This window comes from Spinacia oleracea, chromosome 6 (assembly GCF_020520425.1).
Source record: "Spinacia oleracea cultivar Varoflay chromosome 6, BTI_SOV_V1, whole genome shotgun sequence".
Lineage (NCBI taxonomy): Eukaryota > Viridiplantae > Streptophyta > Magnoliopsida > Caryophyllales > Amaranthaceae > Spinacia > Spinacia oleracea.
The window spans coordinates 58,753,473-58,767,173 of NC_079492.1; the positions used below are offsets into that span (position 1 = coordinate 58,753,473).

The 13,701-nt window shown below is 38.1% G+C and overlaps 1 protein-coding gene across 1 annotated transcript; it reads left to right on the forward strand.

Moving 5' to 3' along the window:
* The first annotated feature begins 10,263 nt into the window (after positions 1-10,263).
* Positions 10,264-12,599, forward strand: LOC110785663 (uncharacterized). Its single transcript, XM_021990145.2, has one exon. It carries the CDS (start codon positions 10,519-10,521, stop codon positions 12,277-12,279), a length of 1,761 nt encoding a protein of 586 aa, XP_021845837.2. The 5' UTR covers positions 10,264-10,518; the 3' UTR covers positions 12,280-12,599.
* The last annotated feature ends 1,102 nt before the right edge of the window (positions 12,600-13,701 follow it).

Below are 13,701 nucleotides of genomic sequence, written 5' to 3' on the forward strand. Positions count from 1 at the left end.
ATAATCTACCAATTATTCAGTCCTTATTAATTCTAATCAAGTTGTTTTAACCTTAAGGATTTGTAGACCTAATCAAGAGTTTATGACTAAAAAACGCTCCCACTTAAACCAATAAATTTATATGCTTTACTAATTTTAAACATAAAAATGTATTTCTAGTCTAACCGGAAACATACAAATTTAATTAAAATTTAAAGCTCATATAAATTTATAATTGAATCCAAAAATTTAATTTAATTTCAGTCGTATTTAAATTAATTCATGATTTTAATTTTAGTAAAATAATTAGAATAAATAAAATTTATTATAATTACAATATTCAAAATTAAAATCCAAGAAAATAATTTAAATTATTAATTTTAAAATTAATTAAAATTACGTGAACTGAAATTTTCAAATTAAACATTCAAAACGATCTTTAATCGTAACGCAAACACCCTACGCGTTGCACGCCCATGGGCCGCACGCACACAGCCATTGCTGGCCATGTGCGCGCAGCCCATGCGCTCGTCGCATAGCTGCTGCATCCCCATCGCAAGCCTCCGCACGCATTGGTGCTCGCTGCGCGCGCCACCGTTCATCGCACGCGAGCTATCGCTCGCAGTGCGCGCGCGACATCGCTCGCTGGGCGCGCGACATCGCTCGCTGGGCGCGCGAGCCATCGCTCGCTGGGCGCGCGACATCGCTCGCTGTGCGCGCGAGCAATGCTGGGCGCAGCGCTCGTGGCACGCGAGCTTGCGCTCGCTGCGCGCGAGGCTGCGCGCTCTTGTGCGAGGCAGCGCGCGTTGTGGCGCAGCTCGCTTGCTGCCCACACGCGACTGCCTTGGCTCGCCCTTCGCCCATGCCCATTCGTCCATTGCTCGTGGCACAGGACACAAGGCAGGGTTGCTGCCTTGTGCTCGTGCACTACGCCCTTGCTCATTGCATTCGTGCCGCACGGGCGACGAGCTCCCTTGCTCGTCGTCGCATGCCCGCATTATACAACACCCCTTAAGGGTAACACGAAGCGTCCATTGCTTCGTGCGTGCAAGTTTTATGAACGAATCGCATAAAATTTAAAATTTATATTTAAAATTAATGACAAATTAATAAATAATATTAATTTCATAATTTTAGGGCGAAAAAATCGAAAATTTATTATCCAATTGATTTCCGATTGTTATGGATTCAAGTCTAGGTCATAAAAATTTAAAATTTATCATAAATTTACAATTTTTATGGTGGTTTTTAATCATAGGTTTCTAATTAAATTACAATTAATTATGAAAATCAAATTAATTCTAAATTATTCTAATTTTCAACAAATTAATTATAATTACAAATTAGATTGCATAATTAACAAGACTAGGCATTCAAACTTGTTAAACATATGCAGTAGGTCAATCAAAAATTCAAGATTTATCAACAAGAATCGCAAATATTTAATTTAACATCTTAAATTTACGAAATTTTGCATTCGAAAAACTAAAACCTTCGAAAAGTCATAGTTAGGCTTCGAATTTGAGAATTCTGGGTTCGGCAGAAAAATACTCTTTTTGTCAAAATTTTAGAATGCCTTTTACATGCGGAATTGACACAAAAATCACTCAATTCGGATGAGTAACGAAGAAACTGCCGAAAAACTGCGTACGTATAATTAAATAAACGCAATTTGCAATTAATTAACAATTACGAAAATTAATCACCCCTTTTAATTCTTGCAAATTTGTAATATTTAACCATGTTCATGCAATTTAGATTATGAAAATAATAAGGGGCTCGTGATACCACTGTTAGGTTATGATACATATGACATTACATAGATCATGCGGAAACAACCATTAACCCAGGACAACATATTATTTACACATAATCATATAGCATAATTTAGATGCATACTCTTTGTTGCGTGCCCTCCCTAGCTGCGCCCGAACCGAACAAGAACAAGTCTTTAGGACTCCAAGTGTCGTCCCTCCGTAGATAGTCCACAGCACGTCCGGATCCGCCTTAAGATTGACCAACTAGAATCGCCCTTAAGGTACTAGAAAATTTCGGCACTTTATGAGCAAGATGTGTGTTTTAATTTTCTCTCAAAAAACTCACTTTTGAATACTTTGAAACTTGTTATAAATTGTGAGCCCTAGCCTCATATTTATAGGGGTATGGAAAGGGAATCGAAATCCTATTCAGATACAAATTAATTAAACCTAGAATCCTACAAGAACTCTAATTTAATTAATTTATCAAATAGAATTAGGAATTTAATCATTAACCGAACTCTGCATGTTTTAGGAAACGTGCACGAACACAAACACTTGCACACACACGCACGGCAGCCACAATGGGCCCCATGCGTGCGCGCGAGCAGCAGCCCACGCAGCGCCCGCGCGCGCTGCGCGCTGCGCGTGCTGTGCGCGCTGTGCGCGCTGCGCAGCCTGCTGGGCCTGGCCTTGCGCTGGGCCTGGCGTGGCTGTTTGTGCGGCGCGCTTGGCTTGCTGGGCGATGGCCTGGCTTCGTGCTGGGCCTCGTCCGGCAGGCCTCGTCCGATGCTTATTCGTACGATGCGCTTCCGATTAAATTTTCCGATTCCGGAATTCATTTCCGATACGAACAATATTTAATATTTCCGATTCCGGAATTAATTTCCGTTTCGAACAAATATTTAATATTTCCGTTTCCGGAATTATTTTCCGATTCCGGTAATATTTCCGATTCTGACAATATTTCCGTTTCCGGCAATATTTCCGATTCTGGCAATATTTCCATTTCCGATAATATTTTCCGATACGTACCATGTTTCCGTTTCCGGCAACATCTACGACTTGGATAATATTTATATTTCCGATACGATCCATATTTCCGTTTCCGGCAATATCATCGTTTCCGGAGTATTCATTTCTTGCCTGTGACGATCTTAGCTCCCACTGAAACCAAGATCCGTCGGTCCCGAATATTCATAGATGGAGTATTTAATGCAATTAAATACTTAATCCGTTTACGTACTATTTGTGTGACCCTACGGGTTCAGTCAAGAGTAAGCTGTGGATTAATATCATTAATTCCACTTGAACTGAAGCGGCCTCTAGCTAGGCATTCAGCTCACTTGATCTCACTGAATTATTAACTTGTTAATTAATACTGAACCGCATTTATTAGACTTAACATAGAATGCATACTTGGACCAAGGGCATTATTTCCTTCAGATAGTCCACAGTACGTCCGGATCCGCCTCAAGTTAGACCAACTAGAATCGCCCTTAAGGTGCTTAGGAATTTCGGTTATTATTGCAAGTGTATGGCTGATTTTTATTTCAAAAACTTACCCTTTGAATACTTCAATCGTACCCATAAATTATGACCCTAGGCACCTATTTATAGGAGTATGGAAAAGGAATTGTAATCCTACTAGGATGTGGATTTGCTAGTTAGAACTCTAAGTAACAAAGCAAATCTAATAGGATTAGGATTTTAATCTTTGCACAAATCCTAATAGGATTAGGATTTCCCGCACAAGCATCGCACAAGCCGTGCACCCGCGCAGGCCTTGCGGCCCACGACAGGCGCACAGCCCACGCTGCTGTGCTGCGCGCGCGCCCTTGGCTGGGCCTGGCCTTGCGCTGGGCCTGGTCGAGGCGTGCGTTGGTGCGTGCGGCTCGCTGGGCGATGGCCTGGCTTCGTGCTGGGCCTTCGTCTAGCGGGCCTCGTCCGTTGCTAATTCGTACGATACGCTTCCGATTAAATTCCCGATTCCGGAATTCATTTCCGATACGAACAATATTTAATATTTCCGATTCCGGAATTAATTTCCGTTTCGAACAAATATTTAATATTTCCGTTTCCGGAATTATTTTCCGATTCCGATAATATTTCCGATTCTGACAATATTTCCGTTTCCGGCAATATTTCCGATTCCGGCGATATTTCCATTTCCGATAATATTTTCCGATACGTACCATGTTTCCGTTTCCGGCAACATCTACGACTTGGATAATATTTATATTTCCGATACGATCCATATTTCCGCTTCCGGCAATATCATCGTTTTCGGAGTATTCATTTCTTGCTTGTGACGATCTCAGCTCCCACTGAAACCAAGATCCGTCGATTCCGAATATCCATAGATAGAGTATTTAATGCCAATAAATACTTGATCCGTTTACGTACTATTTGTGTGACCCTACGGGTTCAGTCAAGAGTAAGCTGTGGATTAATGTCATTAATTCCACTTGAACTGAAGCGGCCTCTAGCTAGGCATTCAGCTCACTTGATCTCACTGAATTATTAACTTGTTAATTAACACTGAACCGCTTTTATTACACTTAACATAGAATGCATACTTGGACCAAGGGCATTATTTCCTTCATTGCGTGGCTTTGCTCTTGACCCTAGATGCACGTTGTGTGGTGAAATAGAAGAAACAAGTGAGCATATCTTGCGCACATGTCCTGCTGCGACCCTTGTTTGGAGGAAATTCCCTTGGCTAAATCACCAGGAATTGTTCTCTAAACCTTTCTTTGACTGGTTATGTACTAACCTAAGTGGCAACAATCAGTCTTGGGTTGAAGATTGGAATATCATCTTTGCCACTACTTTGTGGTGGTTATGAAAATGGAGGAATAACCGGTGCTTCGAGAGAACAGTAGATATTCCTCTGGACCAATTTACCTTCATTATGGCTCGAGTGAGGGATATTAAACAAGCAATGGAGAAGGATGAGATTATGTTAGGGAAGCGAAAAAGGGGAACTGAAGTGATCTATGTTCGATGGTTGTGTCCGGGTCCTGATTGGGTTAAACTCAACACTGATGGAGCATCTAAAGGAAACCCGGGCAAAGCATGATGTGGAGGGATTATCAGAGGCCATAGTGGGGAGGTACTGGAGTTATTTGCAGCTAGATGTGGAGTATGTTCCAGTGTGAAAGTTGAGTTACTAGGGGTTAGACGTGGACTTGTTGTGGCATGGAACGCGGGCTACAGGAGATTTCTACTAGAGGTGGATTCGGCGGTCGTGGTTCAGCTCCTGCTAGACACTCACATCCCAAATTCACCCTCATTCCATATCATTCGTCAATGTAAGAGTCTGATCAAGAGAAGTGGCTGAGAGGTGTCTATTTTCCATTGTTACCGTGAAGCCAATCGAGCGACCGATTGGTTAGCCAACTTTGGGGTCGACATGGAGCAACGACTGTTGATGTTTGAGGCGGTCCCTGTGGGACTTAGGGCCGTTTTATTGGAGGACTTGGCTGGAATGATCATAGCAAGGAAGGTGGCGGCCCTAGCAGCTTGAAAAGCTTCCCTGCTTGAAGCTTACTGCTTCTGTTGCTTTCTGTTTTGTTTGTCTTTTATTTCACGTAGTGTTTTTATTTCTGTGTTTTAGTAGTAGCTTTTGTTTCCTTTAGAGGCTTTTGCCTCTCTTTTACACCAAAAAAAAAAAAAAAAAAAAAATTTGAAAATTAGTAGGTGTACCTGGGTGTACCGTGCAACCAAGGATATTTTTATGTCCATTAGTAATCCTTATTACATTTTATTCTCACATATGAGAAAATATAAGAGGATACACATTGCACAATACACCCAGGTACATGTAATATGTTCTACCAAATTATTGGTTAAATAGTTTTATTAGTCAAATTAATGTGAAGTCACGAGATTGGAAATTTAGTCAATTGCCACTTGCCAATAATCTTAGCAAATCTTTCCCACCACTTTATCTTTCATTAGTCAATTTATGTGAAGTCACGACTCACAAGTCACAAGTAAGTTAATCACCAACTAGCGACTTGCTAACTTATCCATTAGCCTTGTTTTCTACAATGCCACTTGATTACCATCTCCCGTTTTATCTCCCAATTTGTTTTTTTTGTTTTTTTTACCGGGTTTTATCTTCCAACTTGTCACTCCAAATTTTGTCACTTTTCTCACACACTCCGTAATAAAAAGACTTGTGAGTTGTGATACTTCATAATTCATCCGTTTTGTTTTAGGCCCTGATTTTTTTTGACTTAATTTCAGTTTCAGGATTTATTTTGCAGTTCAGTTCAGTTTAATTCAATTCAACTTAATAATAATAATAACATTTATTATTTATAATTATTATATTACTTATTATTTATACTGTATTCATATTTATATTTATATTATTATTATATATAACTAATTATTTATTATAAATTACTATAATTTATTATATATCATTTATTATTATTTTTAGTAATTAATTATTGATTATGGATTATTAATTATTAATTTTTATTTATTAATTTTTAATTTTTAATTATTAACTACGGAGTATTAATTATTTAATAATTGTTCTTTAGTTATTAGTTATTTATTATTTAGTTATTAATTAATATGTTTTATTATTATTTTGTAATTAACTAGAGATTACTAATTATTATCCCCTCCGAATCTAAATGTTTTTCCCATTTCCTTTTAAGGTGTCCCAAAATGATCTTCCCATTTATTTTCTTTCCTTTTTAATCTCTTCCTTGTAATTTTAACTTTGTAATTCTATCGGTTTATCAATAAAAAAACTTTGTAATCTCATTGGTTGGTTTAAGTTTGGATGGATTAATGAGTTGACATTTTTATTCCTTAAATTCTATTGGCTCAACTATTTTGTTTTCTTTTGAAAATGGAATCAAAAAGCAACAATTTCCCATAAAACTACATTAATAATAGTTAATCTTACAATATTTCTTTTTCCTTAATAACCGCGTAAAGTGACAAACGGGAAAAACATTTAGGTTCGGAGGGAGTAATATTTATTTATTTATTATATATTATTAATTTGTTTATTATTTATTAGTTATTATTTATTATTAAGTTAAGTTAAGTTAAGTTAAGTTCAGGAGCATTCAGTTCAGTTCAATTTAGTTCAGTTCAGTTCAATTCAATTCAGCTCAGTTCAGCTCTAAAGAACAGGGCTTTAGTTGTAATTTTCATTATCGATGGAAATAAGTCAACTTTTGAGCCATTTATTAAAAATAAATCATACTTTTGATTATATGTGAACACGTCAACCTTTAACACTCATCAATTTTAAACAAGTCAGACCAATTTGTGACCTGTTATTGTAGGTTCGTAACAACTCATTGTTTTTTAAAAGAACTTGACAAACTTTTTAAACCATCTTTTGACACGATTTTTGATGTAACTTTTTATCATGTTATTCGTCATGATATTTTAACACATTCATGAAGACACAATTTTTGAGACGAATGTTTGTTACCTTTTATTCGCAAAAATAGACTTAAAATATTTTTAAAAAAAACCATGTTAAAAATCTAAAAAAAATAATCTCAAAAATACAATAAAAAATACATAAAGGTAAAAAAAAAAAAAAAGTTTGACGTTCACCTGTAGAACCGGTCACCGGTCACTTGACTTGTTTAAAATTGATGGGTCCTAAAGTTAGACCTGTTCAGATATAATCAAAAGCATGACTTATTTTTAATAGACAGTGCAAAGGTTAACTTATTCCCATCCATTTTTCTTTTTTGCAATGTATGTAAATGAATAAGTAATAAATTACATTCATGCCCATATACACAAATATATTTTGGGGAAATTATGGTATGGGTTATTAAATATGTTAAAGTTTCCAAAAATTAGAAGGTTGTAACTAAAAAGAAACGTCTCAAAATAGAAACGTTGCAACTAAAAAAGAACGAAAAAAGTATGTGAAAGCTCAAAATTAATTAAAGCGATGTTTAACCAAGATAGTGTTGGTGGAAATGGTGGGGAATTCGTCTCGTGGCTTGAAGGTCAAAAGATCCAACATCGATCATACTTTAAATTGTGAAAAAAATATGTGCACCCAGGTGCACCGTGCACCCAAGGGTATTTTTGTGCCCATAATAGATCAATCTTACATTTTCTCCTCGATCACATGTAAGATCGTAAAGGGAATTGCGAGAGGGTGCACCTTATAAGTTCTACTCTAATTGAGAGTGAGAATTTCTTTGTCATCCCCTACTCTCAAGCATTGACCTGCACAGTTAGGCGTCCTGATTTGCGTTGGTTGCCATTATTCACTTGCTAAACCCCCCGCTCTAATATTAATATTACTCACTTTTCTATATTATCTCCCTATTAAATGATCCAACTACCCTTTTTATATTTCCTCCATCTTTTGCACTTTGTACTCCATTTTAAACATATAATCAAATAATTAATAAACGTATCAAATAAACAATTATTATATTTTTCCAAATTCAACGTTAAATTACACAAAACTAATTAATACCACTAACAAAAATAGAAATAAATTTCTTTTTAAACATATAGTAAAAGTCTCAATCATGGTGCAAGCTCAAACCGTGGAAGTTTTTGTAAGTTTTGCTATACAAAAGAATAACATTTTTAACTCAGGAGTGATCTGCACACTCCAACCATTCAGGGTTTTGGGGCATGCCGGCAATTATATACCTGTGTTATCGTTCGAGATCCTATCGAGAGTAGGAGACTTCCACAACTTGAGCTTCCACCACGGTGGAGACTTCTTCCATTCGAGCTTCAACCATAGTGGAGAGTTATTCTGTTTGTGCTTCAACCATGGTGCAAACTCAAACTGTGAATGTCTATGTGAGCTCCAACTTTCTTTTTTAACATGGAGACTTTTTCATTTTAACCTTCAACTTGGTACATGCTTATTCGTTTGAAGTTTCAACCATGCATGGTAGAGGTTTCTTCGTTTTAACTTCCACCAAACATAAAAGTTCTTCTTCCATGGAGCGTATTGTTTACTGCTTCGGGGCCTGGCTTTGGCGACTTTCCACCTTACCTTTTTCTTTTGGCGGGCTTGGTGTTTATTCCGCAGGTGATGTTCGTCATTATGCTTTTCTTGCTTCTCGTTTGCAGTCTTTTGGTTTGCAGACAAAGCTTCTACGACATGTTGGCATTGTTGGTCCTGGTCGAGCATTTGAAGATGCGTTGAGTTTGTTTAATAGAATGGTGGAGTATGACATTCTGAGTAACCCTAATGAGGTCGCTGCCCCTAAACTCATGAATAAATTGGCAGATATATATTTCACAAAGGTTACTGCATCTGCAGAATCCACCTTCTCTTTATCTTCTCGACAGTCGGCTTTGTGGAAATCGCAGCAGGGAGATCACACCTCTGCTTGGCTTCGTGCGGTCCCCATATTAGGTTTGGGACAAACGATGAATGCTAAGGCTTACCGATGTGTGTTGTATTACCTGTTGGGGGTTCCTTTGTTCTCTGTTACGGCGTCATGTTCTGCTTGCTCTAGGGTCTTGACGGGAGATATCTTCGGTGATCATACGGTGTCATGTGCTGGCATTGTAGGTATTAAACATCAGCATAATGTGGTTCGGGATACCCTTGTTGATGTTTGTTATCGGTCTGGGACCTCGGCGCGGAAAGAAGTTGATATTGGTCTATCTGGAGGGAACGATGGGGCTCTACGACCTACAGACGTGTTGCTCTACTCTTGGGATCGGGGTTGTGATGTATGTGTTGACTTGACGGGATCTTCTCCCTTGACACAATCTGAGTTGTCTGGCTTTGTCCCGGGCCGGGTTGTGGCTGATGCGGCTATTCGGAAGCGGGTCAAGTACGAAGTACGTTGCCGGACAATTGGGTATGGCTTTCTTCCGTTCTCTTTCTCCTTTTTGGGGGAGCTAGATAAGGATGATGTTGCGTTGCTGAACCGGGTTTAGAAGTTCTCTAGTACTTAGGACATTGGGGCTCGTGCTGCTGCTCATATTTTTACCAGGATAGGCTTTGATATAGCCAGAGGAATGGGGGACAAAATTGTATCTCAGCTTCCCACTAATTATTTGTAAAATGATTGACTTTGTTAGCATTTGATTTATACTATATTTACATTGTTAGATAATACTAATAATAATAAGTTGAATTGAATTGAATTAAACTGAACTTAACTTAATTGAAATTAACTGAACTGAACTGAAACGAACTACAGTTAAGTAAAAAAGAACAACGCCTATGAGTAAAGTGGGGGTAAAAATAGGGAAGAGATGAAGTTACAATGTTAAATATAGCCAAAGATATCTTAGTAATTATATATGACAGGTTAGTACTCCGTAATAAAGTAACGGAGTTTAACCCTCCACTTCTATATTCTAATGCAAATTACTTTTTCCCCCATTTTGACATGGACTGAAAGCAAAGTTAACATGACTACAGTAATTGAGAATGAACTACCCCACAAATTCAGGCATTCAACTAACTAACCCAAAAAAGAAAGGCCAAATTAGTCATTTCCAAAATACCATTTCCAAAAGTTCAGCTAACTGCAAAAATTGAAGAATAGAAACATTTATGCACACTCTTCAGAATCTTTCAATCTTTATCACTTTTTTTTTTCCTTCTTCTTAACTTTCACTGTCAGCCGTTAGATGATCATCACCCCCCTATTTTGTCCGTAGATTTAAGGACACTTAGATCCTCCTCTGAGATTTTTCAACCCTAGATTCATTCATTCTTCACATGTTCTCTCTCTAAAACTTCCTCTCTTCAAAGAATCTCAAAAGTAAAATAAAACAAAATAAAATGGGTGAAGAGCAAAAACGAACAGAACCACCAAATTCCCGAAACTGCCCTTCACCGTCGACAACCGGAGAAGAGGATCTCCGGCGATTAATCGACGAGATTGAGTCATTAATCACGCTTTCCCACACCGTCCGGGTGTTCTCCGTCAAGTGGCAGGTCATCCGTAAGAAGCTTAAAGAGTTGAGCGCATATTTAGTTTCAGCCGAAACCACTCACCCAAACCAAAACCAAAACCACCACCACCGACCTTTAGATGACGCAATCGCGGTCATAACAAACACCGTGAGGGAGTGTCGCGATCTCGCCTCGCGGTGCATTAGCGTTGCCTACAGTGGGAAGCTGCTAATGCAGAGTGATTTGGATAAAGTGATATCAAAACTAGACTACGCTGTCAAGGGTATCGCGGCTATTTACAGCACCTCCGGTGTCGTGACCGGAGAACTTGCGTTGGTTGTTTTGAAGCCGAACCTCGGGTCGACCCGCGAAGATATGCGGTTTTATGTGAAGGATTTGTGGACTAGGCTGAAGATTGGCGATACCCAATTGAAGATACAAGCGCTTGTTTCGCTCAATGAGGTGATTGCTGAAGACGAAAGATATGTTAAGATTGTTGTTGAGATTGGGGATTTCGTTATACATTTGGCGAATTGTTTGGATTCCACTGATTTAATCATTCAGGAAGAGTGTGCGTTTGCAATTGCAGTGATTTCTGGGTTTGATTGTTACAAGGGGGTTTTGATTGTATCCGGCGTGATCGGCCCGTTGATTCGAGTTGTCGAAAAGGGGAGTTTGAAGGCGAAAGAGTATGCAATTAGAAGTTTAGAGAAGTTAACTGAAAATGGGGATAATGCTTGGGCACTTTCAGCTCATGGTGGAGTGACTGCTTTGCTTAATTTATGTTCTAAAGATGAAGTTGATGTTGAATTGATTGGGCCGTCTTGCTTGGTGTTGCGGAATCTTGTTGGGGTTGAAGAAATTAAGCGGTTTATGATTGAAGGCGAGGCGATTTCTACCTGTATTAAGCTCATTAAAGGGAGAGATGAATTGGCTCAGATTGGTGCAGCTGAATTCTTGCAATGTATGTCTTCTGGGGATGAAAATGTACGCCAATTGGTGATCAAAGAAGGTGGGATTCGAGCTTTGGGTCGAATTTTTGACCCCAAATCGGATTTCTCCTTCAAATCGAGAGAATCAGCGTTAAAGGCGATTGAGAATTTGTGTTATTCATCAGTAGAGTATGTCAATATGTTGATAAATTATGGGTTTATGGACCATCTATTGTATTTCCTTCGAAAAGGCGACATTTCAATTCAAGAATTGGCCTTTAAATCGGCTTGTAGACTGTGTGTGACATCAGAGGAAGCAAGAAAAGCAATGGGGGATGGAGGTTTCATGGCGGAATTCGTCAAGTTTTTAGAGGCGAAATCGTATGAAATTCGAGAAATGGCAGCTGAAGCATTGTCAATCATAGTTGCAGTACCGAGAAATCGAAAGAAATTCGCAAATGATGATCATAACATCGGGTTAATCCTTCAATTAGTTGATCCAAAAGAAGGAAATTCTGGGAATTTCAAGTTCTTATTGTCTATAGTACTGTCACTTAGCAGCTGCAATCATGCTAGAAGGAAAATTGCACATTCTGGGTATGTCAAGAACATAGAAAAACTTGCTGATGCAGGAGTTTCTGATGCTAAAAAAATTGTCAGAAAATTATCAGCAAATAGATTCAGAAACATGCTAAATGGGATCTGGCATTCTTGAGGTAAACATATTCAGAGATTGTAAGTTTTTTATTTTTTTCTCCCACTTTTTTTTTGGTTTGATTTTTTATTTTTTTAATTACTGTAAATCTGCATATATATGTGGGATGTTTGTAGTTTGTATACCCACCATCTCATTCTAATTACTGCATTTTAATCCACTCCATAAATACTGCTTTTAATGCAGCATTTTGGTTAGTTTGTAACTATCACTGAAAAACTATGAGGATGAAAAAAAAAGGTACATTAGAAAATTGATTTTGTTTAATGTAATGCTATAGAAACTGATTGGAATCACAGTTTTGTGACTTTAGTACTGTATTTCTGTTTGTTCTGTGCTGCTCATGATAGTTCTGACATTGTTTTACAAAATTAAATTCCCTAATAAATGCGGTTGTTGGTACAAGGATGATGAAATTTCTAACTAGATTCTGGTAAAATCTGTCATCAACTGCTATGAAGTTGCTTCTTCTTGGATAGAGATGGTGACCGGGTTGTTCAGGTAGGGTTCGGTTTGGGTGAATTTGGTTTGGATTTTGTTATCGGTTTCGGATTGGTTAGAGTCAATTCGGATTGGGTCATATGGTTTGGTTCGGATTGAAATTTGGTTATATATTTGATTTACACACTTGATGAATTCAGGGGTCCTAGGCGTTTGTCCATACATCCCTGTAGTTTACCGGTGAAGATCAGAAAGTGCTTGTTTTTTATGGAATGGACCATTGTCACGGACTCAAGGAGTCAAGGGTCTAAGATTATACGAGTAATGGGTTTGTTGTATGCTAGGGAGCTATAAGCCTATAAGGTCAACTAAATGAAAGAAAATTGCTTCATGGTAGTGTATTAAGTGGACCAAAAGCATAAAAACCAAACCTAACCTTTTTTCTTTATTATTATTTGCAAGGGGGAGCAATATCATTTATAATTAGTCATACGATATTTACAAAGATAAAATAATTAGAGAAAATACATAATCTAGGCAATCAAAACCATTACTATCCTGCCTTATAAATGACAGTTTGTACTCCACCGCTTCTTACTTGACGCGGCATCTTTCTAGGTAGTGCCTTTTGCAATCTGCGCATGATTTATTCCGATCTACGAGTTGATGGCTAATCGTAAAATCAAACTTACGTAACCTAATTGAGGGTATGAGTTAGTGAATAATAAAAGTCAAATCACCTTAACAAAAAGAAAATTAAGGTGAATGCAAGGAGGGTGATGTGGTGGTGTCGTGAGGAGAAGGGAGTAAGGGGGAAGCTATTATCCTAAACGAGGGCAATTATTTCCCACTTCCTTTTCTTTTCTTTTCAGCGACACTAGATTATTCTCTATACCACCACTACACCCCCTTGGCCCCTTATCATCACCTCTATTCACCTCCATTCACCTCCATTACCCTCAATCTCAAACATGCCCTAAA